Here is a 24,095-nt window from a genome sequence, read left to right as displayed (position 1 = left end):
GGCAGGCCAGACCGCGGGCCACAGCGGCATATGGGTGTGAAGGAGGTGAGGAAGCCGAGGAGGGAGGGGGAGGGGGGGAGCCAAGCTGTCCACTCCGCCTCTCACGAGACCCCCAGCTGTCACAACAGACACTTACCAGCCCTCACACTAAACACCCACCAGGGAGGGAGGGGGAGGGGAGGAGGGGGGGGGCATCCTTCCTCTCTTAAACAGAGAGATAGAAAAGAGATGGAGGGAAAGAGAGGGGCGATCTCGTTTTCCTGCCTGGCCGAGCCGCCGCTGTGAAGTCTGAGGAACGCTGGGTCTGCTAACCTGCTAATTATAGCCGCTAAAGGATGAAGGTGTGACCTGAATAGCTATTTAAAGTCCGGAGCAGACACTCCGCAGAGGGAACAGAGGGAGCCACAGCGGGACAGGGGGAACTTCCAGCCTCAATCATCAACACGTGCGCCGACAAAACATTTCAGTCAGGCCCAGGTCAGACCGCCAGGCTGTTCAGATCTGGGCCCGACGGAGGCAGTTCAGACTAAACAACTGGTCTTGAGTAAATTCTGGCCTTGCCGTCAGAGATGTGTGCACACCGGGCGACGGGGCAAAGATGTGACGTCACACACACACGAAGACGAGGAATCACTCGCCACCCGATTCTGTCGTTCAGAAACATTTCCGGAACAGTTCACTGTAGATGCAATTAGAGAATAGGTGTTCTATCATTTCTTGCTCTACGGCAAAGAGGCTACAGTTCACATTTACATCACAAATGTGTTTTGAAGTGACGTTATTGCAAGAATAACATTAATGAAGATTTCTGTATAACAACTTATGTGGAGCAAGTGGAGTTGGGAATCTCTACTGATGTAAAAGGTTTATGCAAATAGTAAGTCGTTGTTAAAGTCGACATCTGAGAAATTAAAAAACCAAATAGAAAACAATGGGAAAGAAAAATCTCCAGTCTTGAGCCTGTTCACACTACAGCATACTGTCGTGTTATACTGTTATGCTGTAGAGTATAATCTGCCCGATGGTCTGGATGATCCAGTCAGGCTTAGAAACGGCATAAATATCATCTAGTGCAGTGGTTCTCAACGTGGGGTCCGGGGACCACCAGGGGTCCTTGAGGGGGTTCCAGGGGGTCCCCAGCAAATTGATGAATTGTTAAACTTCAGCATTATTTCATTTACAAGAAGTTAACACAATTAGAGAATGTAGCAGAATGACTGTTTTGATCATAGTTTCACTGTTATCTCTCTACCTACAATACAGATAGTCATGGAATTCTGGACAAAATCATATCTGACAATAAAAAATATTCTCAGATTTGGGTCTGAGACAAAATCTCATCAAATGGGGGTCTGTAGCCCTAATGTGTGCTAAATTAGGGGTCCTTGATATGAAAAAGGTTCACTGATCTAGTGTGAATTAGTCTTTACACGAGGAGTCTCAAATAGGGATTGGACAATAAGCGGTATTACTATAAGACACAGTAAAAAACAATAAAGGTTAATGACACCGGCCCTGATTTTTACTACTGGGATGTAAACAGTGTCATAGAGGAAGTGTCCATAGCAAACACATAAACACAGTCATGGCTGAAGCCGGGGATAATCAGGCCGCGAGCGATAAATCAGCATCACTCTCCCCGTCAAATCCTCCGCAATCAAAGAGAGTGAAGTCTGAAATTTGGAAGAACTACGGCTTTAAAAAAAGAGGGGACCATGAGGGAGGACGATTTCCCGGTCTGCAGAAAGTGCCGAAAGAAAGTGGCAGTGGCAAGGTTTTCGTCTCATTAATAATTACCCAGGTAATATGGAAAGATAACCCTAACCCTCAAACCAGAGAAGAGTCTGCAGGTTTTCATTCCAACCAAACACTACAGCAGCTAATCTCATCTCACTGATTAGCACTCCTTCGGTCAGAGAGGAGGAGCTAATCAATGAAGTCACCGGGTGTAGTGATTGGTTGGAATGGATCCCTGCAGGCTCTCACTGCCTCCGTTGGTTTTGACTCCACTGCTTTACGGCATCTAATCACACAGAGCAGCTTCTGTTTTCTCGGTGCAGGGAGGGACATCTGGAGGAGAGGCTGTAAAGACGGCCTGCGAAATCTGGAGACAAAAATAACACAAGTAAGCTGTGAAAAACACCAAAAAAAAAAAAAAGGACGCAGGTGTGTTGCAGCATAACTTCTACTGACACCGAATGCTTTTCTGTGCACCGACTACAGCAGACAGTCCAGGTCACAGGCTGGGCGATAACTCAATATTATCTTTTATTGCCTTTCAGTGGAATCATATCGTCACGATTTGATGAAATGTATACACAATCCACCTGTCTAAATTCATAATAACAAGCAAAATTTATTTAAAAACTGACAAAATGAGCTACAAAACATTTTAAGGAATAGAACTGATGAAAGCATGTAGCTGAAAGTTAGTTCTTTTGGAAATATTCCTTTTTCTTTTTTCACTTGCACCTTTAACCTGGGCACTTATGCATACTTTTTTTTTTTTACTTTTTTGTCCTAGCCTTTTATTTGCAGTGTGCAGAATTATTTTCCCATTTTTCCAAGGGAAATTATTTGAAAAATGTCAGTTTTGTTTGACATCACACCCTAACAGTACCATTCGCTTCAATGGGATGAAGATTAATTTGAGTTCTTAACATGTGATTTTAATAGAAAGAGAAAAAAAAGCTATCTGCACACTTCTGTTAGATGTGAAAGTACTATTTATTCAGCTAAGCTTTTAGTCAATGGGCCGAAAGCTTAGCTGAATAAACAGTACTTTTGCATCTGACAGAAGAGTGCAGATAGCATTTTTCTCTTTCTAGCGTCTAGTGTTATGCCTTCGCTTCCAGCACCAGTTTGAGTTTGTTTCATTAACATGTGATTTTGCCATATTGTGATATATATATTTATCTATATCGAAAAAAAATCCTGATTATAGCTGAATATTGATTTCAAATATATCATTATACCATTTGTTTTCTTCTCTTGCTTTGTGTGGCCTGTAGTAAAACCCTTGCTTATTCTCTGACCACTTTCTATTTCTCAGGTACCTGCCTCCGCTTGAGAAGGCTTGTATAAAGAATGTATAAGAAAGAAAAACCTGTCCAATGCTGTTGCGGGCTCTGATTTGTTGTTTTGTTATGCAGTGTTGTCTTTTGAATTTCTTTGTCTATTGTGTGTTTTGTATAATTTTGAAAATGAACAATAAAACTCTTAATATATATATATATACGTATATATATAAAAAAAAAGGATTTCAAATATATCGCACAGCACTACTGTACAACCATTTAAAGACTCATTGTCAAAGTCACTGTCGATCAAGATGGACGACATACACAAGCATGTACAATCTCCACACGAACATCTCTCCCTCTCACAAAACACACACCCTTTTCTCTGTCTCTCTCTCTCTCTCTCTCTCTCTCACACACACACACACACCGGTCCTTCCCGCACCTGAGAGCCTATTGAGAGTGTGTGGCGGTACCACGCGTATCACTTAACCCCGTGTCAAAACACAGGTGTAATGTAAGCCCGGGGAGCAGGCGAAGGTCCCGCGCCCATAAAGGAGGCTGCGTGCTGGGAATAGGCACCCTGCATGTTAGGGAGGTACAGAGTTACTGCAGGGAGGGGAGCTGGAAGACAGCCAGACACCAACAAGAGAGAGAGAGAGACACGCCCGGATCCACAACACCGCTAACTGAAAGGTAACTGGACGCTTGAAATGAAGAGAAAAGGCAGCAGCGGTGTGAGAATGGGTTTCGGGTGGGGAAGGGGGGGGGGGGAGAGAGAGGGAGAGATCGCTCTTACCATGGCGTCCCGTATATCCGGAAGCCCTTTACGGTGACGTCCGAGTCCTGGAGGTACACACAGTTTGTGAGGAGCGACTGGACATTGTCAAAGTCCTCCGGTTTGAGTTTGGAGACCGAGGGGAAACGGTAGTAATCCTGCTTCACCAGCTCGGCCATAAAGTCCTTATCGAAGGTCAGCTCGTGGTTCCCGGCGATCACCACCTTGAACTCGTACGGGAGGCCGCCTGGAGAGGGGAGAGGGGGAGAGAGAGAGAGAGAGAGAGAGAGAGAGTGATGAGAGAGTGATGAGGTGCAGCCTGTGGAGGAAGGTGGTCAGAAGCAGAGGGGACTGTGTCGCATTGAAGTTTCTGAGGTCACACATCAAGCTCTCATCTCCCAAAACCCTGATATCAGGCCTGGAATTAAGTCATTTTTAGGGCAAGGCCAGTTTGGCCTTTGATAAATACAAATTTATTGGGGCATGGCGGCCAAAATGTAGAGCACCAAGGCCAAAACCAATGGTTATTAAAATCCTTTTTTCAGTCCTTTTTCCTCGATAAAATAAATATCCTAACAGAAAAATGAAGTGCTGCAGTGTGATACAGCACATAATAAGATGGATCAGACTGCAGTTAGTTACATGTCCAGTAACACAGGATAACGTTAAGCGTAACCCAGGTTATTTACTGTACCTACAAATTACAGATGTCCCCTAAACGCCTCACTTGCAGACTATCGGTAGATGCTACAATTTACCGATGTTCCCTAAACACCTCATATGCAGGCTACTGCTACTGATAGCGTTTTTGCTGCTCTCAACCCGCCAAAAATTCACAAGTATTCCTTTTTTCCCCCCAGAAGTTTCCTCTTGTCAGGGTGGAAAAGCCTCTAAAAAACAGCATATAGACCTTCATGGTAGGGCTGGGCGAGAATTCCATATTATCGTTTATCGTCTTTCAGTGGAATCATATTGTGATGATATGAAGATATTTTGATATCGTGACACACATTTCCGCAATTCTCACAAGCAAATTTTACTTAAAAACTCTCATAAAATAGGGTATGGTAGGAATATTATTTGAATATTTCTGTTTTGTTTGACACCACACCTAACATCACCATTCGGTTCAATGAGATGAACATTAATTTGATTATTTAACGTGATTTTGCATACATGAACCATATCGTGATATATACTGATATCGAGAAAAATCCTTATGATTATCGTGATTGATTTCAACCGTATCGCCCAGCCCTACTTCATGGGACACCAAAACTCTCATAATAATCAGCTGAAATTCTTCTGAAAGGGGCAGGAATGTGAACAGACAGATCTCATGTCTCATTTCAGGTTCCAGTCATGAAAATGAGAACGAAGTTGTTAATGTGGCGTGGAAGAAATTGTTAACTTTTGGTGAAAATCCGAAGTGTGGAACCGGCAGATCCTGAGTACTGAGTGCCATGTAAGTTCCCTCTATACTTAACCCCCGTGAAAAGATCAGGACAGGCAAGAGAAAACTTGAAAAAGGAAGTAGGGTTAAAAAAAAGAAAAAAGAAAACCCCCTCCATTCAGACAGCGAGAGGTCAGAAGGCTCAGCTTGACCCCAGCAGGCCGCCGTCCGTCCCTCTCTGCCGGGCGGAGGACAGCTGGGGGGGGGGGGGGGGGAGGAGCGTGAACCCGTCCGACCTAAATAGGGAAGAACATCCATTACGATTCTCTCATGGCCTCATCTTTCAATTTCGGCTCTGCCCTTTCCCGCTCTCCTCCGTCGAAGGTGCTTTGTCCCGCCGGCCCTCCGCCGCCACGCAACACCGCCTCACTTCTTTACTCCCGGCAGATTGAGCGCTCCACTAAAGGGTTTGGCCTTCATCATCTTTCAATTCTCTTCTGTTTCTTTACTCTTTCTTCTGGATTTCTTTGATTTTTTTTTCCCCCCTCTGACTTTCTTTTTCTTTGCTTCCATTCTTCCTTTCCGTCTTTCCAGCCTACTGTGTGTGTGTGTGTGTGTGTGTGTGTGTGTGTGTGTGTGCGTGTGCTGTATGAAGTGAATTATGGGGCTTGACCACGGTGACTGATAGAGAAGCGGTCGACTTACGGAGATTAGCTTATTCCCTTTCTTCTTACAAGCGCTATTCTCTCTTTGTTCCCCTCCTCTATTGCTCCGGCCAGTGATAACAGAAGGTTGCGGCGCACACAGAGGAAGCAAATTGAATAAAATGCTGAATAAAACGATTTGTTCGATAAAAAAAAAAATATATATAAAAAAAATTGCTTTTTAGCTGCGATGGTAAGTGAAAGGAGAGATGGGAGTGAGCTGCTCAGTTTTTACTGGGGAAAAATAAAACGAATGGAAACTGAATATAAGAAAATAAAAATGCAGTCAACATATACTGGCTCAAAGCAGACAGATATTAAATTCCAACACATCCGTCTCAAGCGTGTGTGTGTGTGTGTGTGTGTGTGTGTGTGTGTTCTCGAACGCTGAAAATAAAAGAATCACGGTTCCCCGCTCTATAGGTTTCATTCTCGCTGCTCTAAATTAGCTCTCGTCGCCTCTCTGGATCATAAATTCCAGTCTAACCCTATAAGAGAGCGCCGTCCCTCAGTCCCCCAGCACTCTAACTGGATCACGCATCCATTCACACACACACACACACACTAGCCAAACCAAATCATCCTCTCTGCTACCACTGCACACTAGCATCAGGCAAGGAAAAAGGTGGGGGAAAACATAATTACCATCAAACAACTCCATCTCCATTACTCTATTGGGAATTGCCAGTGCTCTTTATTGCCATCCTGATACATCTTACAGGCTGTGTGGAGTGAGATACCGAGATATATTCTTTATTCTTTATCCACCAGCAACAGAGTGAGTCAGAGAGAGAGAGAGAGGGGGAAGAAACAAAACCAAACTCCTTCAGGAGCGAGTACGACTCTGCAGAGAAAAGGGAAATCTATTGTTCTGCTTAACGCCGTCTGATAGCTTCTCTGAAGAAGACACACTCGCATTTGCAGTTGTATTCAAGTAAAAAAAACAAAAAACATCCACACGTTCAAAACATTTCAGTTAGCAGGTGTGTTTTTCACAGCGCAGCACTAAAAATACACTCTGTTTTCATGTTGAACGTGACCACATCCATATCTACACCCACTCTGAAATCACGTTTTTGGCTCACCTGCCAAAGCTTGCTAAACTAAAAAAAAAACATTACCTAACCCTAAGAAAACTAAATTAGTTAATTACATTTTCAATTTTTCATAGAAATCTGTCACCCAACCTGTTTTCAGTGACATTTCGAATACAGAATCAGGTGCTGTGTGTTCATTAAAAACTGGCTCACTCGCTTATACTTGTTTGTTTGTAAAGCAGTATTCAAATTACAGGAGCGCATTCAAATTTGACTGTAGATAACCAAATCATTCAAATGTTATTTTTTCAGAAAGTCAGTGGTGACTCGCCAGTCGGTGGGAATTTCAGACCCTCAGTGTTAAAAGATTCTCATCGTTCAAGCCATCCTATCCCATATCGAATACACGTGTGCATAGACAGGTATAGACAGACATACTGTATGGACACACACACACACACACACACACACACACACACCACAGAGGCCGCTGGGAGCAGCTTAAAGCGGAGGATCAGAGCGGTGCGGTAGCATCAGACAGACCGGGTCAGGGGAAGCTCATTCCTCTGCATCGATCTCCAATGATCTCCTCCAACCGGCCAAACCCCGGTCGCACCTCCGTCTCCTCCTGGAGACTGAAAATGACTAATTCTCCGAGTCATTCTGTACATACATTTAACAATAAATGCCCAAATAATTACAAAAATCCTATTACGTTTCTGCTTCATGGCGTACCAGTAGGTGTATAAAAAAAAAAAAATCACAACCAATAATACCATCACATATTTTTGAACTCCCACTCCACCTCAGTTTCCTTTTCACCATGGCTGCATCCCATTGGCTGCAATTTATTTATATTTAAGAATCAACATCCTGTTTCAAGCAAAAATACATTGCATTACAGAAACAAGACAGTGTCAAAATGCTGTTTCCTAGTGACTTTAAAGGATAATTTCGATGATTTTGTCCCTATATATATATAATTCCTCTCTCTTCCATCCCTGTAGTTCTTGGACCCACAGACAATACTGGCTCCAGAGTCAGCTGTCGGTTGAAACAATGAATCCAAACTGTCAAAATATCTCAAAAAAAAGTCCGGTCTGTGAAAACGATACGGAGAGCGACCGACGTATTTCTCTCCACGGCCCGGAAAGCGGCGGCACCGCACCGTTTCCACTCAGCGGATCGTCTTCTACCGAACTCTACTGTTTACAGTCTGACCTGACCGTCCAGAACCAGATCACTCCGCCAGGAACCGCCTTTCACCCCACAGCGGTCTGCGCTGCGGCAGAGAAAAATAGTTCTGTGATTAGTGAAAGTGTGTAACGGAGGAACTGAGTCGTATTTCCTGTCAACTCTCCTGTGGAGCCGCAAACGGCTTTTGGAGATATTTTGACAAACCCCTCTGGAGCCAATATTGTCTGTATATAAGTACTACAGTATGGAAGAGAGAAATTATAGATAGGTCCAAAATCAATGAACTTATTCTTTAAACAAGCCTCTCTTTCTTCGAGCCTCTGTGTCTTGACTTCCTCTCCGTCTATCTGACTCCATCTCACCTTCCTTTCTCTGACTCACTCTGCCTTCCACAGGTAGAACAAAAAGTGGCCTTGGAGCGAAAATCAAACCATTTACATTCACCTGCATTCTCTCCATCAGAGCCCATTCTATAGACACACTGGAGAGTGCATCGTACTCTGAAAGCCACGGGAAAACAATATTGCTAACAAAAGCGGCGATCAGGAGGAAATCTTTTCAGATACGGACAGCCTGACAAGGTTTTTCCTGTTTTCAAGTAGACAAGTCTGTCAAAGAATGATTTCAGCACACTGCCACCAACAGAGAGGAGAAGCTACACTGAAAAAATGAACTTAACTGGCTCCATCAATGTCCTTTTTCAATCAAGCTGGATAAATGATCCCACACAGTGACCTGAAGTGAAATACTTCAACATTTACCACTACTTCATTTAATCACCAGGTAAGATAATAAGTTGACTTTGAATCATTTCACTTCATATTTAAAAATCTGAAATACAGCTATGCTTTTCAGACTATAAATTTGAGCGACGCTGACATGACATTGGTTATTAAAGTGGTAAAAAAATAAAAATAAAAAATGAAATTGTTGTTAACTATCTTATGTTAGCTAACAAGTCAGTGAGATTTCTCATTACTTTTGCACCCTGGACTGACAGTCAATACAGAGCAAACTATCCTGAGACCCACATGAACACAACTCATCTGTTGTATAGAGAGGAACTGGCTCAGTGATGTTAGCTTAGTAGCAACCTAATGTTAGGACAGCATGCAGCTTTTAAACACATTTTAACATTCAGGTTATCTTACAAGAATATAACTAGGTAAGTTACTGACCAGTGACAAAATACTGGCCACAATATAAGTGTATTTACTCTCGGGGTCCCAAAGTTTCCCCCTCTTCTACCATGTACCACTATCAGCAACTCTCTCCTTACAGCCTGGATCCACATTTTTCTTCTTAACGGCTCCTTGTTTTACTCGGGAGCACAAAAAACTGTAATTCACGGTTTTTAAGTTTGTTGGCTGTGAATCCCACCACACACCAGCTTTTAGGCATGTTTAATTTGGGGAATAATGACAATGATGTACATTCAGTCACACAAGGTGAATGGAGAGCGGTGCAGCGGTTTCCCCCGCGATGGGCGTGGCCTATTTTATGCACCGTCTCTATGGGGAAAGCACAGAGCCTCACTATAAAAGCCAGAACACAAAGAGCCTCCGTTTTCTGCTGGCCTCCAAACGACAACAACAGAGACACAAGGTAAAGAAATCGAGTGCTGGAAGTTCTGTTCAGTGACTCACAAGCTGCTAAACTTTACCATTTTACCAGAATTATTTTCTTCTTGTCAGGGTGGAAAAGCCTCTGAAACAGTAAACAGCAGTTAGACCATCATGGGACACTAAAACTCTGTCTCTGAATCCAAGGCCAGGCTCTGAAATTACCACCGGCCGCCCAACAACTGCAGGTAAACTGTGGGCTGTGGAGGGTAAGAATGTCTATATGTGTGTAACTGTTATTTGAAACAAAACATACTGCGCTCCTACTTTACATTTTACTGATTTCTACGATTGTATATCATTACAAATTTTATTGTAGAATTGGACGACTGACAGCCAATAGTCATATGTCCAATCGTAGTCTGCATGGAGGTGTTGTTAGAAAACGTTCCCGCCTACTACTCTCTCTATGCACCCATATACTGAATACACCATATACATATACTGAATACTTTGTTTTTTTGGCTGCTGGTCAGACTAAGTAAGCAATTTTAAGAATCACTTTGGACTCTGATAACTTGTGATGGGCATTTCTCATTATTTTTTAACATTTTACAGATTAATCGATAATGAAAATAATGATTAGTTACAGTTCTAGATACATGGCAGAGAACATGTAGCCGATTAATGACCTGACACACATTCTCTAATATTCCTTTTCTTACACTGCTTACACATACTGTACTTTCTTTCCCTGCTGTTCTTTCACATACTGTACTTATACTGTACTGCCATTATATGTCTGAAACTCCCCACCACCCCCACCCCCCTTTGTGATGGTGACCAGGTGTGCTGACACAGCCCCCCCCCCCCCTTCAGCAGGATAATGACAGACACGGCGCTCCAAACTACACCAAGTCATTTTCCACTTTGCTCAGCATCAATTCCCCATTATGGCCGCGCACATCGCTGTTTCGCCCTCGCTTAACAAAGCACACACACACACACACACACACAGAGACAGACAGACACACACACACACTTGACGTAGCTATCTGTTTTGATGGATGGAGGAGTTTGATAGAAGTGCTGACCGGTGCCTCCTTGTGTCGGTGCCAGGTGAAATGTCAGCGGTGACACCGGGGATTGGACGGGCCTCCGGTGGAAAACAGAGGGGCGAAGAAATGGGACATGTGTACGTGCCTGCATGCGTCTGAATGTCCATCCCTTTATGTGTGTGTGTGTGTGTGTGTGTGTGTGTGTGTGTGTGTGTGTTTATGTGCGTCGGGGGAATTAAGGGCAGAGCACCTGGCAGCACATTAAAGGAGCGGCCTGGCACAGTGGAGTGCCACTGTGGCGCCACTACCACCCCCCCCCCCCCCCGCCTCCCAAGTCTGTCCATTGTCATCTCAGCAGCATAAGGGGGGTGGGGGAGGGGGGGATGGGGGGAGGGGGGGAGGCTTATGCATATGTTAATGTTTATGTGGAAATAAACGGTCAAGCGTACATATTTAACGGTCAATCTGTACTAGGGATGGGACGATATGTCGCAATTCAATATATTGCAAAACAAAAATGTGACAATATGTATCACGGGGCAAATGAATGGTGATATTAGCTCCATTTTATTCTGCTGTAGTAATCACTAATGAGACAATTTCACAAGCTCTCCATCCAAATTATATTACTGTCGCTTCTGTTGTTTACATTCTAGATTTGTGGCTCAGAAATAAACATAATTCTGCACAGTCAGAATTTGTTGTCATTGAACTATAATTTATCACATCGTATCGTGGTTTTATTGAATCCCGAACCTCGTATCGCATATCAAATCGTATCGCGAGATGAGCAGATTGTCCCATCCCTGATCTGTCTCCCTCTCTGCATGTTAAGTTGTCACTCTATTTACATTTGTTGAACATGTGTGTGTGATTCATATATTGTCAGACCTGCCTGTGCTGACCATTGCTTTGCACAAGGAGGACCACGACAGAAATAAATCTCTTCGACTTGTGTGTTAAATTCCTCAACAATTTTACTATGTGTATGTGGTTGTGGCCTAAGGGCAATCGACCTTATGTATATTTTAAAATCTGTCAAAATCAATCAATCAATCAATTTCTGAAATTAGCTTTTTGTCCAATACAGTCTAATGAAATTACACAATTAGATTAAGTTCCTCCACCAATGTGACAATAGCAGGAATTGGACACAACATTTTCATGTGGTCATCACATAAAAGGTTTAACTAGCGCTTCAGTTTAGATCAGTGATTCTCAACCTTTTTCATATCAAGGACCCTAATTTAGTCCACATTTTGGCCACGGACACCTATTTCATGAGATTTTGTCTCACAAACCCAAATCTGAGAACATTTTTATTGTCAGATATGATTTTGTCCAGAATTCCATGACTATCTGTATTGTAGGTAGAGAGATAACAGTGAAACTATGATCATTCTTCTACATTCTCTAATTGTGTTAACTTCTTGTAAATGAAACAATATTGAAGTTTAACAATTCATCAGTTTGCCTGGGACCCACTGGAAGCCCCTCAAGGACCCCTGGTGGTCCCCGGACCCCACATTGAGAACCACAGGTTTAGGCAACTAAAACTTTGGTTAAGGTTTGGGTTAAGGTGTTAATGAGATAAGATAATGATCATGTTTTTCTAAAAATGAAAACTTCCCTCCCAGTAGAAAACTTGTTGAGTTGGGAATCAAACCCGGGTCGTCACCCCCGCCCCCCCACCCCCCACACCCTTAAGTTTTCACCGTCAAACTACTTCCTGTTTCTAGTGGGGTGTCTCTTCCACCTAATCCTTTCCTTCTGGGGGGAAAAAGATTTCTCTCACTTTTCGTGCGCGGAGCACCGATATTTGGGTTTAAAGACACCGTGCTGTTTTCAGGAAATTCCGAAAGCCCGGGCTGTTTTGTCTCACCTGCCAAGGACTGTTACACTGAAACGTTTGAGAACAGGCAAAACCCCGAAGACCCGTTTACAACCGAGGGATTCAAATGATATCATGTGAGAGAAGTTCCGGGGCGAGCGTGGCGGGTGAAGCGTATTGATTTATCCGCCCGGCCTAATCCCCTGTGTGCGTGAACGTATGAAACATAACTACATTAAGAGGACTGGAAAAAAAAAAACCCTCTTCACAGCAGCTTGGAATCTGTAAAACTCCGGCCCTGGAGGGTCAAGTGATGAAGCGCCGACTGCTGTGAGTGAAACCACACACACACACACACACACACACACACACACACAGCGCTCCCACCCACAGCAGAGGGGCCAGAGGGTGGGGTCAGGGGTTAACTGGGCCCGGGTGTTAGGTCAGAGGGGTTAAACCGGACACTTTAGCGCAGCAGTTGTGGGGTCGAGGGGAGCGGCGGGGGGGGGGTCATTGTGTGGTCTAGTTACTGGTTATGCGTGCAACACCTCCCCCCCCCACCCCCCCACCCCCCCACCCCTCGCCCCCGCTGCCCCCATGTAAGCTTGTGTGTGTCGGCGCAGTGGGAGTGTGGGAGCGATGCGGTGTTGTGACTGAATGGCGTGCCCTAAGCGGCTTTTAGTACCCACCTAGCCAGTCGTTGAACTTCTTAACCTCGGAGGGGAGGCCCAGCTCGGTGAAGTCGCCCATGTGCAGCAGCACGTCGCCGTACGGCATCTGGATCCCGTCCGTACGCGAGTGTGTGTCCGACACGCACACGAACCTGGTGTGTCCCGCCGGCTTGGGAGTGTCATAGGGGATAGGGTCCACCCTGGAAAAGACAGAGAGAGGGGGGGGAAACAGTTTAAAGGAGAGTACTGGTGTGTTTTTTCGACTAAGTACTAGGGCTGAACGATTTTGAAAAAATATCTAATTGCGATTATTATGACTGATATTGCAATTTGCGATATGATTTGCGATATTAGAGGGAATGATAATTTTTACATCATTATTCTTATTTTCATTGAAAAACGTATTAAAATGATTATGGTGTGATTTTTGCGGGGATCTGTACCAAACAAAGATGTTTTCTTAAGTCTGTAGAATATGATGTGTAGGCCAGGACATCTCTGCAGAACCACAATATTTAATTTAAAATGGTATTTTGACACACATTTCGCCCTTAACAAATATTGCGCCTCCTGCGATTTGAAAATTGCAGTAGGCCATATTGCGATTTCGATAAAATTTCGATTAATTGTTCAGCCCTAGTAAGTACCGGCGGTCCAGGAGCGAGAGAATCCATCACAGTAAACATGAAGTCTTCATTTGGTTTGGTCAAACTTTCTGTTTAGGCTGTCTTTGTTACCCCGGACAGCAGTTCATTTCAAGCTAGGTTTGACACTGTAATGTTTTAAAAACAAAGAAAAACAAGTAAATGTTTAAAAAAAAAAAAAAACTTATTACATACAGCATCCATTTTAAAACGATTGAAGGAAAGGAAAAGTAGACATCAACACAAGTAAATGGGCTGTAACTCTAAATGACACCGACATTCTCCTATAAGTTATAGTCATAAAGCGGTTATGTGGGAATGAGAGAGTAAAGGCTACCCATCAGGCCTTGCACCCATAAGCAACATTAAGTTGGAAAATTACCCTCCTGTTGCTAAATTCTGACAAGTGTGAGGACTGCAGGCGTTTACCCCGAACTGCAGGAGTTTGTCTCAATAACTCCTAAACATTTTTCAGTCCTAGGATTTGATCGAAATTTGTCTATCGTATTTGTATTCCCTGTATAGTGACACTATTCATATTTAGTACTTTGGTCAGACACTATATGCCAGTGATTCTCAACCTTTTTCATATCAAGGACCCTAATTTAGTCCACATTAGAGCCACAGACCCACATTTAATGAGATTTTGTCTCTCGGACGCAAATCTGAGAATATTTTTTATTGTTAGATATGATTTTGTCCGGAATTCCACGACTATCTGTATTGTAGGTAGAGAGATAACAGAGAAACTATGATCAAAACAGTCATTCTTCTACATTCTCTAACTGTGCTAACTTCTTGTAAATTAAATAATGATGAAGTTTAACAGTTAATCAATTTGCTGGGGACCCCCTGGAACGCTTTCAAGGACCCCTGGTGGTCCCCGGACCCCACGTTGAGAACCACTGCTATATGCAACTTACTACTGAGCCCTTGTAAAAAGCCTCTCGATAACCCACTTAGTCACCACACTTATTGTACAGTATATACTGTATATATTTTCAGGAATCTCTTTTTCTTTCTTTGTCTCTGGCGTTTAATATTCAGATTGCTGCTTTTTTGTCTGTCTACATGCTTGTATACTGCACCAACCTCACCGAGTCAAATTCCTAGTATGTGAAAATGCACCTGGCGAAAATAAATCTGATTCCGATTCTGAAGAGCAGAGGACTTTTTAGTGTCTTGAGGATTTCCTAGTCCACAGAAGAAGTGCAGAAAAGCTGTGCCTTCCTCACAAAGCTTATGGTCCACTCACTCACTGCAGTGCTTCAAGCCAATTTACTAACACTTTGAAAAATGTTTCTAAAGATTAAATCCATTCTAGAGGAGATTTTAATAGGAATTGAATAAATCACCAGTCACACTGTCAGCACTATGTTAGGTTCCTTGTTATCCCCAGCAACTAGACCGACCCTTACACAGTTTTCTAAGCGTTGATAATTTCCAATTCTTTACAGAAAGGTCTGTCCTTCAGCTCCTTCACAAACTGTCTCTTAAATGCGGCTGTCTCTAAATAGCTATTTCTAAACATCACTTGAGAAAATTCACATTCATGTCATTTCCAGAGAAAACGTATGCATACAGACCCAGATATGTTTTTATTTTCTAATGTTGAAAAGCGTCATCCTCTCTAACTGCATCTCACAGCAGAAGCAGCTAAACTACCAAAGCCAGTGCCTCTTTTTGGTTGTTTTTGATATTTTTATGTGGAGGATGTAATCAATGTAGAAAACAGATTTTTCGGGAAATGTATGCTAATTTTATACCAGTTAGCAGAAGGGACACAGATGAAAACTGCAACCTTGAAAAGACTATTTGTTGTACAAAATAAATTATATGGTCTGCAAAATAATGCGTGTGGAATAGCCAAATGCATTTCAAAGAAAGGAGAGACATTACAACAGGCCGAATTAGCAGTCGGGGCTGAAAAACAAGCAACCGGCGCTAGGTTGATTTGTGCACACAAGGAGGGCAATGGCTGTTTTGTGGCATCCGATTGGCTAAAGAGACGGTGAATTAAGGCATGCCATGTCTCTTCTGTCCATTATGTAAAGAAAAATCACTTAGACCCAAGTCTGGCTGGGAGAGGCTTTTATTCATTCTTTTGTTCAATGTAAGCATGTCTGTTAAAAAGGAAGAAAAAAGCCGTACTTTTCTCCCACTGAAAGGAAGCAGAAAGAAGTCTTGTCTGTAATTGAAGTCAGCAATGTGCAATCCTCTAGCACTCTGCCACCAAACCATTATTTCATTAGAAGGGATGTCACTCTGTAGACAACATCAGACACATAATCAACGCTCCAATCTCCAACCTGACAAGCACACACACACACACACACACACACACACACACACACACACACGGTTAACTTGCATGTGTGCACAAACATGGCAGGGAAACACAGCGCACAACCAGACTAAATAAAAAGGTTTTGGAGTAGAGAAGACGTCATTAACAGAGATGGGGAAAATAGGCGTCTCGGCACAAAAGAAAACCTCTTGGGAAAAAAAAAAAAAAAAACGCATCGCACCGAAATGGAAAACAGGAAAATTGCTTCACAAATAAGCCTCAAAATGCAAGGTTGAGCAGAAACTCAGAGGGTCAGCTCCACAAAGACCAGAATCTGCTCTGCTCTGCTCTCTTTAGAGCCGGGCTCAGTCTGCTGCAAGGCTGTGAGCATGGGAGGGCAGTCTGCGGTCTGTAGCCCTGTCTGTGGTCTGTAGCCACTGTCTGTGGTCTGTAGCCGCTGTCTGCGGTCTGTAGCCACTGTCTGTGTGGTCTGTAGCCACTGTCTGTAGTCACTATCAATGCAGTTCCTCTGCTTGCCACCGTGTGTAGCCATCATCTGTAGTCTGTAGCCACTGTCTGTAGTCTGTAGCCACTGTCTGTAGTCTGTAGCCACCATCTGTAGTCTGTAGCCACCATGTGTAGTCTGTAGCCACCATGTGTAGTCTGTAGCCACTGTTTGTAGTCTATAGCCACCGTCTGTAGTCACCATTTGTAGCCGCTGTGTGTAGTCTGTAGCCACTGTCTATAGCCACCATATGTAGTCTGTAGCCACCGTCTGTGGCCTGTAGCCACTGTCTGTAGTCAGTAGTCAGTAGCCAGTAGCCTGTAGTCAGTAGCCTGTAGTCTGTAGTCAGTAGCCTGTAGTCTGTAGCCTGTAGTCTGTAGTCTGTAGTCTGTAGTCAGTAGTCAGTAGCCTGTAGTCAGTAGCCTATAGTCAGTCGTCAGTAGCCAGTAACCTGTAGTCTGTAGTGTGCAGTCAGTAGTCAGTAGTCAGTAGCCTGTAGTGTGTAGTCTGTCGTCAGTAGCCTGTAGTCAGTAGTCAGTAGTCAGTAGCCTGTAGTCAGTACACAGTAGCCTGTAGTCAGTAGCCTGTAGTCAGTAGCCTGTAGTCAGTACACAGTAGCCTGTAGTCAGTAGTCAGTAGTCAGTAGCCTGTAGTCAGTAGCCTGTAGTCAGTAGTCAATAGTCAGTAGCCTGTAGTCAGTAGCCTGTAGTCTGTACTCAGTAGTCAGTAGCCTGTAGTCAGTAGTTAGTAGTCAGTAGTCAGTAGCCTGTAGTCAGTAGTCAGTAGCCTGTAGTCTGTACTCAGTAGTCTGCAGTCAGTAGTCAGTGGTCTGCAGTCAGTAGTCAGTAGTCTGCAGTCACTAGTCAGTGGTCTGCAGTCAGTAGCCAGTAGCTTGTAGTCAGTAGTCTGTACTCAGTAGTCAATAGTCAGTAGTCAGTAGTCAGTAGTCTGTAGTCTGCAGTCAGTAGTCAGTGGTCTGCAGTCAATAGTCAGTAGTCAGTGGTCTGCAGTCAGTAGTCAGTAGTCTGCAGTCAGTAGTCAGTAGTCAGTGGTCTGCAGTCAGTAGTCAGTAGTCAGTAGTCTGCAGTCAGTAGTCAGTAGTCTGCAGTCAGTAGTCGTGTCCCTCCTCAGCCTCAGCTGGGAGTTGTTGGCGTTTGCTCAGACAGAGCAGAGTGAGGCTGGACCAGGCTGCGCTCCATATTAAATACACTGGACAAAATAAAATGAAAAACTGGCTACAGAGATAATGATATTTACTATTGACCGGGTGCAGTAAATAAGTCTCTGTCTGCTAAACACACACACACACACACACACACACACACATCAAGCAAGCAGAGGAACGTACACATTGCAGGGTAGCTGCTGATTAGATTTGGTGCTCTGTGGTGCCGAGACGTCATGCAGCTTTACAGGATTCGACAGCTCTAGTCATGGAGGAAGGACGAATGCAGAACCACAAGGGATGAAACAACACACACACACACACACACACACACACATATACATATATACACACACACAAACGCGCATATTAAAATAAAGCCGGGAGAAAAACAAGCTCCATCTCCTCTGCTTTCCTTTGAGATTTAATCCACCCTGAGAATGTAAGTAAATACCAGCAGCCCCTATCAATTAGAACAGAGTCTGGCCAAGGAACCTACATGATAATGCTGCATTAGTCTCACACACACACACACACACACAGACACAAAGAGAGAGGTGGGCCCCTGTCTTTCCCGTTAACATCTGACTGTATAACAATCCAGCGGTTCATTAGTAATGTATACACGAGTCAGGAGTTCAGTGCAGGAGTTCAGCAGTGCAGTGCCGGCTTCTGATCTGCTGTAAACGGAGACGGCGAAAAAATGAAAAAAAAAAAACTCCCCGTCTTCCCGCGCGCCGGCAGCAGGTAAAAGAATATTCTCCAGTGACAGAGTGAACCGCGTTAGCATGAAAGTTGGTGTTAACATGTCTGTGCTTCAGCGTGACATCAGAGGGAAGACTGCGGAGGGAGAGGGCGGGGGGGGGGGAGAGAGAGGGAAATGCTAATATGCCAGAGGAGGGCAAGAGCACACTCTCCAAATCCACCATGACATTGGAGCTGACACCAGACCGGCCTGTAGCGGCAAGGCAGGAGGAAGGAGAAGACCGAGGCTCCGCGGAAAAATAAAGCATGAAATACTCTGAGATTCTAAAATACATCAAGTTAGACCGTCACCTCGGGCGGCACAATTACGGCATAAAATGATGTATTGTGATCACAATTAATAATTATTTGTCTCGGGTTCAGGAAACAAAATTATTATTGTTTTATGTATTTTCACTTTGTTTCAGTGCAGTAATCCTTGAAGTAGCAGCGGCTAGAAAGTCTTGTTTTCGCTCTTACTGTCTTACTCTTATTGTGTTCTTATTTACAAAATTAAAACCATAAATTACCTTTTATTACTTTGCGGCGCAGCTACAACCAGAAGGCAAACTTTGCTGAGAATCTGTATTTGTTTGTCATCTAGTTTAAAACTAAAGTGTCTCCAAATGACAAATGATGATCCATTTTTAGGAATTAAAACATCACCGCTCTGTTTTTACAAAGATGTTTTACGTAAGGTTTCTCTTTTGCCTCTTTCATTTTACCACACTGGGAATTTAAAATGTAACAAACTTCAATATCACTGAATTACATGATTATCAATCATGGAAACATAAAGTTGCGACTGTGCAGCCCCTAGTTTCACCACAAACACTGCGTTCCCTCAATTGCATAAACTAACTAAAATAACACAGGGAAGCTTTGCCCGAAAATCCCACAGCGTTGGAAAACTCCACAAGGTAAATCTGAAACACACAGTAGAAAAAAACGAAAAATACTCAAAACCCGTGGATGGAAGGCAGAGCCAGTTATTGGTTACATGTGTCATATAGTAGAGACAGAGAAAGGGAGTGAGGTAAAGAGCAGGAGGGAGAGGGAGGGAGAGAGGGGGAGGGAGAGGGAGAGGGAGAGAAGGAGAGGGAGGCAGAGGGAGAGGGAGAGGGAGGAAGAGGGAGAGAGAGGGAGGCAGGGGGAGAGGGAGCGAGAGGGAGAGGGAGAGAGAGGGAGAGAGAGAGAGAGGAAGGGGGTGGAAGGCAGAGGGAGGGAGGGGGAGAGGGAGGGAGGGAGGGGGAGAGAGAGAGAGAGGGAGAGGGAGGCAGAGGGAGGCTCTGATGTCCTCAGGAGGATATTTCATTTGACGGAGCACACTTGGCTCCCTGGCCTTTTGGAAAAACACACAAGTAAATTGGGTCAAAGTTCAGCGCGAGCTCGCTGCTCCGGACGTGACACTTCACTCGCGGCAGATAAGGAGGTCGGCGTCTCTGTCAGTCTTTAAAGAACACCACGGAATCACTTTGATTGATTGCAATGCTTTCCAAGTTTCCTGAAAAAAAACCCTCCAGAGCTTCAGCGCCGTCCAGAACAGGCTGGAGAGCGGTACGGCTAAACCGCCTCATTCTTACCGTAAATAAATGATTAAAGTAGTTATATTAAAACACAACTATCCGTCACTGCAGAGAGACTTCACTGCATGTGTTCCTCTGATGTAAACACACACACAGTGAACAAAATATTGAGACTGACCAGGTGAATCCATGTGAGAGTTGTAATCCCTTCCAATTCAATTTCAATACTTCCATTGTCCCCAAAGGGAAATTTGCTTTGCAAGCAGTTTACAAAAGTTAAAAGAACACAGTAGACAAATAACACAAAACAACAGTCACAAAATAAACAAAAGACTCCTAACGATAAAAGTGTGTAATCTGGGTCTGAGTCAATAGCCTATATACATGTAAATATACCAAACGCCTATTTACAATTATTGGTAAACGTACTACTTTCTGCGTTCCATCTGCATAAGTTTCCTCCGACTGGATTTCACTTGTAATAAACATAAAGAAAGATTCACTTCAAAACAATTCAGCAGCAGGACTAGTTTCTTTATATATTGTCAGAATCTGCTTTGTCGGCATTCGTTTATGTGCTAGAAGTGATTTTCAGACTGTTCCTCCATACAATGGCAGCGAATGGGGAGAGAAAAAAAACACAATTCTCCAGTCTCCTCTACCGGAGCAACAGATCACAGAATCACTGATTTTGGGGGTTTTATCATGGAGGAAGACACACAACCCAAGACTCTACCAGAGTTCAGCAGAGCTTTAAGCAGGTGAGACCAGAGATCCTCAGTAGCTTGTAGGAGGGAGCTGACTGCCACCCAGAACACAATCAAAAATAAAAAATCCTCTTCAACCTGTTTAAAGTTGTAATATTTTAAGCGGTGTTTGTTTTGCATTGGAAAGTCTCACTAATAAGCCTCGTGGGATTTCTGAAACTCTGCTTTTCTTTTATATTCTCTCCCAGGGTGTCTCCAAGTTTCACCGTTAAACTGAAGTCTTTTTTTAAGCACCTTTTAATACCAATTAGAATGAATATAAAGGGCAATTTCAGAAGGAATGGGAATAAGAACATCAGTGGGCTGATTTCTCACCAAAAAAAAACAGCAGATCAACAAGGCATCCAAGACTGAATTTAACACTTAATGCTGTATTTACTTGTATTGAAGGCCTTAGGGGCGTTGAGATAAAATAATGTATTTAACTCTCACAGCCCCTGGCTTCTTTAACATTTATTTCTTCTGCTGCTTTATCTTAATACTGTGAATTCATGTGATTGTTGTGAATGTCATGTTTGTTGTCTTTTAGGCAAAGGCAAGACAAACTATTTATATAGCACATCTCATTCACAGGGCAAAGTCATGTAAACAGCAGCTGGTCCTGTTGTATTGTACTGCGAGTACAATAATAAACTTTAGTTTATTTATTTTGCTTTTATTCAGGACTGGGTTCTATCGTCTGGTGCAGCCGGTCGGTCTGCTGGGCTTTCTGTCCAAAGTTTTGGTTTTGGGACGCTCCCTCGGCCCCTCCGGGGTGAACGGGGTCAACGACCTCTGAGCTGCCCACTTGTCTCAGACAAGTGGGCAGGCACATGTCAATCACGGTCGGGGGGCGGGGCCAGACAGAGGCTCTGTCCATTCTACCTGCGGTCACCTGCTGCCGGGGGATTAGCCTGAATAATCAGCTCCACTCCTCCTCCGCTCCGCTTCCTCTTCCTGCATTGTTAATGGAGTCTCTCCTGCCGCAGCTCAGTGCTAATGATTTCTAGTCAATAAGCCCTAAAACCTTCAGGGTCAAAGGGCAAATGTGGAAATAGCCCACTGATCAACTGGAGTCGACTCGTCAATACGTGATTAACGGCATCAAGGCGCTGACGTTCATTCAGTCCGTCAGAAAGAAGAAACATTTCACCGGACGCTATGAAGAGAGATTATTATGTCTGAAATGATGCAAAATGAAGAGAATAGTACATTAGATTATAGATATAGATATTTAGGATTAATTATCATCAAAGTATCATCCACATTTCTATTAATTTTGCAATATAAATGCAAAGTCCTTGTCCTGATGTTACTGATATCTGATCATATTTAACAATTGTTCAAACAGGTTTTTGAGGATATACTGTATACTTCAAATGTCACATCAGGTTAGAGTGTGACAGCATGTGTGCTGCAGCTTCACGATGAAACAGCATTTTGACGACGTCTTGCTTCCCTAATTCAACACATTTTGGTTAAAACAGGAAGTTGGGGGCGGGACATAACGCGGGGAGCGACTGTTCAAACGTGTCAAACTCCAAAAATGCTTTCTGCATAATGTTGAGCTTCACAAATTTTAGATTCTGGGATGCAACTACGTACGATGTCTTAGGAAAAGCAAACAGGGTTTTCACCACTGTGACGTGCAAAAATCTGTGATGGTTTTATTGGAGGGAAGTTTTACATTTGCCTACTGGTGCGATATGAATAATCACTAAAAATACACTGCTTTCCAGGAAGAAAAGCAATGGGATTTTGATAGAAAAAAAAAAGAGAGAAAAAACTTTTGTAATTTTTTGGCATTTGTTGTTTGGACGTAGAGCCATGCAGCGCAGAAACACGACGCCAGCCGCTGCAAATGGACTTTTGTCCCTCATCACCTCCTCTACCAACTTCACCACAAAGACCGTCTGTGTGCCAAACACTCAGAGAAATTTCTTGTTTGTGTGTCCGGAGCGCTAAACGGCAGGATAGCAAATTAAAAAGATAATCGCTGCTGAACCGGAGACAAATACTTACTGCTCCTCCACCGAGCTCACACCGTCTTTATCGCTCTTTCAGGAGAAACATCAAAACACACTGCTCCCCATTTCCTCTGTATATAACCTCTGCATCGGTCCCCCTCCCCCTCCTGTGTACACACACACACACAACGCTCACTCATCCACGGTGCAATACCATTTCTCTGAGAGGAGCGGAGAGCGCCTCTCTTATCTTCTGCGTTTCAGCTGTCTGCGCTAATTCAATAAACTTCAGAGGAACAAAATGAACACAGGAATAACGGGGAGAGAGAGAGCGAGAGAGAGAGAGAGAGAGAGAGAGAGTGACAGAGAGAGAGGAGGGTGTACTACAGAAAGGAAAAAGAGGGAAAGGTCGAAGACAAGAACAAGCAAATAAGAAAACCCAAAAGGAAAAGAGGAAAAAACACAAAGAGCATGTAGATGCAGAATGATGAAAATGTCACAGCAGGAGAAAAAAACAAAGGAAAAGGAAAACAGGTATGGTGTAAAAACATCCAAACGAGGAGCAAATTTAAAGAGAATATGACAGAGCTGTGCCTTGAAGTCCCCCCTCCCCCTCTTTCTCTATTTATTCTTCCAGGGAGCATCCACCTCCCCCCCCCCCCACCCTCTTTACTCTGGCTATAATGGGCAAGTATGGCACACAAAGCCTGCGTGGAATATCAGCAGCGAAGGAACCTTCCGGCACTGCGCTGAGAAATAAATTGCTTCTGCTAATGCCCCTTTCATTACGGCACAGCCCTTAATTGTGCTGCTGACAGGCCGCTGGCTGCAGGGCTGATGGGAGAGCGAGGCTGGGAGAGGGGCGAGCCGCGGCCCGGCCCGGCTACGCTGCGGCCCGGCCCGGCCCGGCCCATTACCTGGACAGACAACACAGTGTCACAGCAGGTACGGGACTGAGCGCAGCCACTTCGCTGTGCGTCGCTCTAGCAAAAGTCACTGTTTGTTTCGGGGACAAGCATCGGAGCAGATCCTCAGTTTGTTTAACATTGAGCACGTTTACATGGACCGCAATATTCCGATATTAACCCGATTAAGACAATACTCTGAATAAGACACTGCCATGTAAACAGCATTTTCTGATTACCTTAACCCGAATAAGGTCATAGTCGGAGTAAGCAATAGTCAAATTAAGACGTGGAGTATCCCGATCTTAGTCTCATTATTGAAGTGCATTGTAGACATGTAAACACCTTAATCGCA

General features: G+C 43.8%; 1 protein-coding gene across 2 annotated transcripts in view; it reads right to left on the bottom strand.

The window, feature by feature from the left end:
- Window positions 1-3,815: 3,815 nt before the first annotated feature.
- LOC139647024 (metallophosphoesterase MPPED2) overlaps window positions 3,816-24,095 on the bottom strand; it is a 34,813-nt gene continuing 14,533 nt past the window's right edge. For both annotated transcript variants that reach the window (XM_071522832.1, XM_071522833.1), the window contains exons 3-4: window positions 13,270-13,451; window positions 3,816-4,045 (exon numbers count right to left, since the gene is read on the bottom strand). In XM_071522832.1, coding sequence (XP_071378933.1) covers window positions 3,816-4,045; window positions 13,270-13,451 — 412 coding nt within the window. The remainder of the gene's footprint in view (window positions 4,046-13,269; window positions 13,452-24,095) is intronic.

The sequence above is a fragment of the Centroberyx affinis genome, unplaced genomic scaffold, assembly GCF_046629955.1.
Source record: "Centroberyx affinis isolate AG114_WGS23_722 - 3 ecotype Tasmania unplaced genomic scaffold, CSIRO-AGI_Caff_v1 ptg001031l_1, whole genome shotgun sequence".
In the NCBI taxonomy this organism is placed as follows: Eukaryota; Metazoa; Chordata; class Actinopteri; order Beryciformes; family Berycidae; genus Centroberyx; species Centroberyx affinis.
Note: the sequence above shows the minus strand (reverse complement) of the source record. Positions and strands in the feature narration are given on the sequence as shown.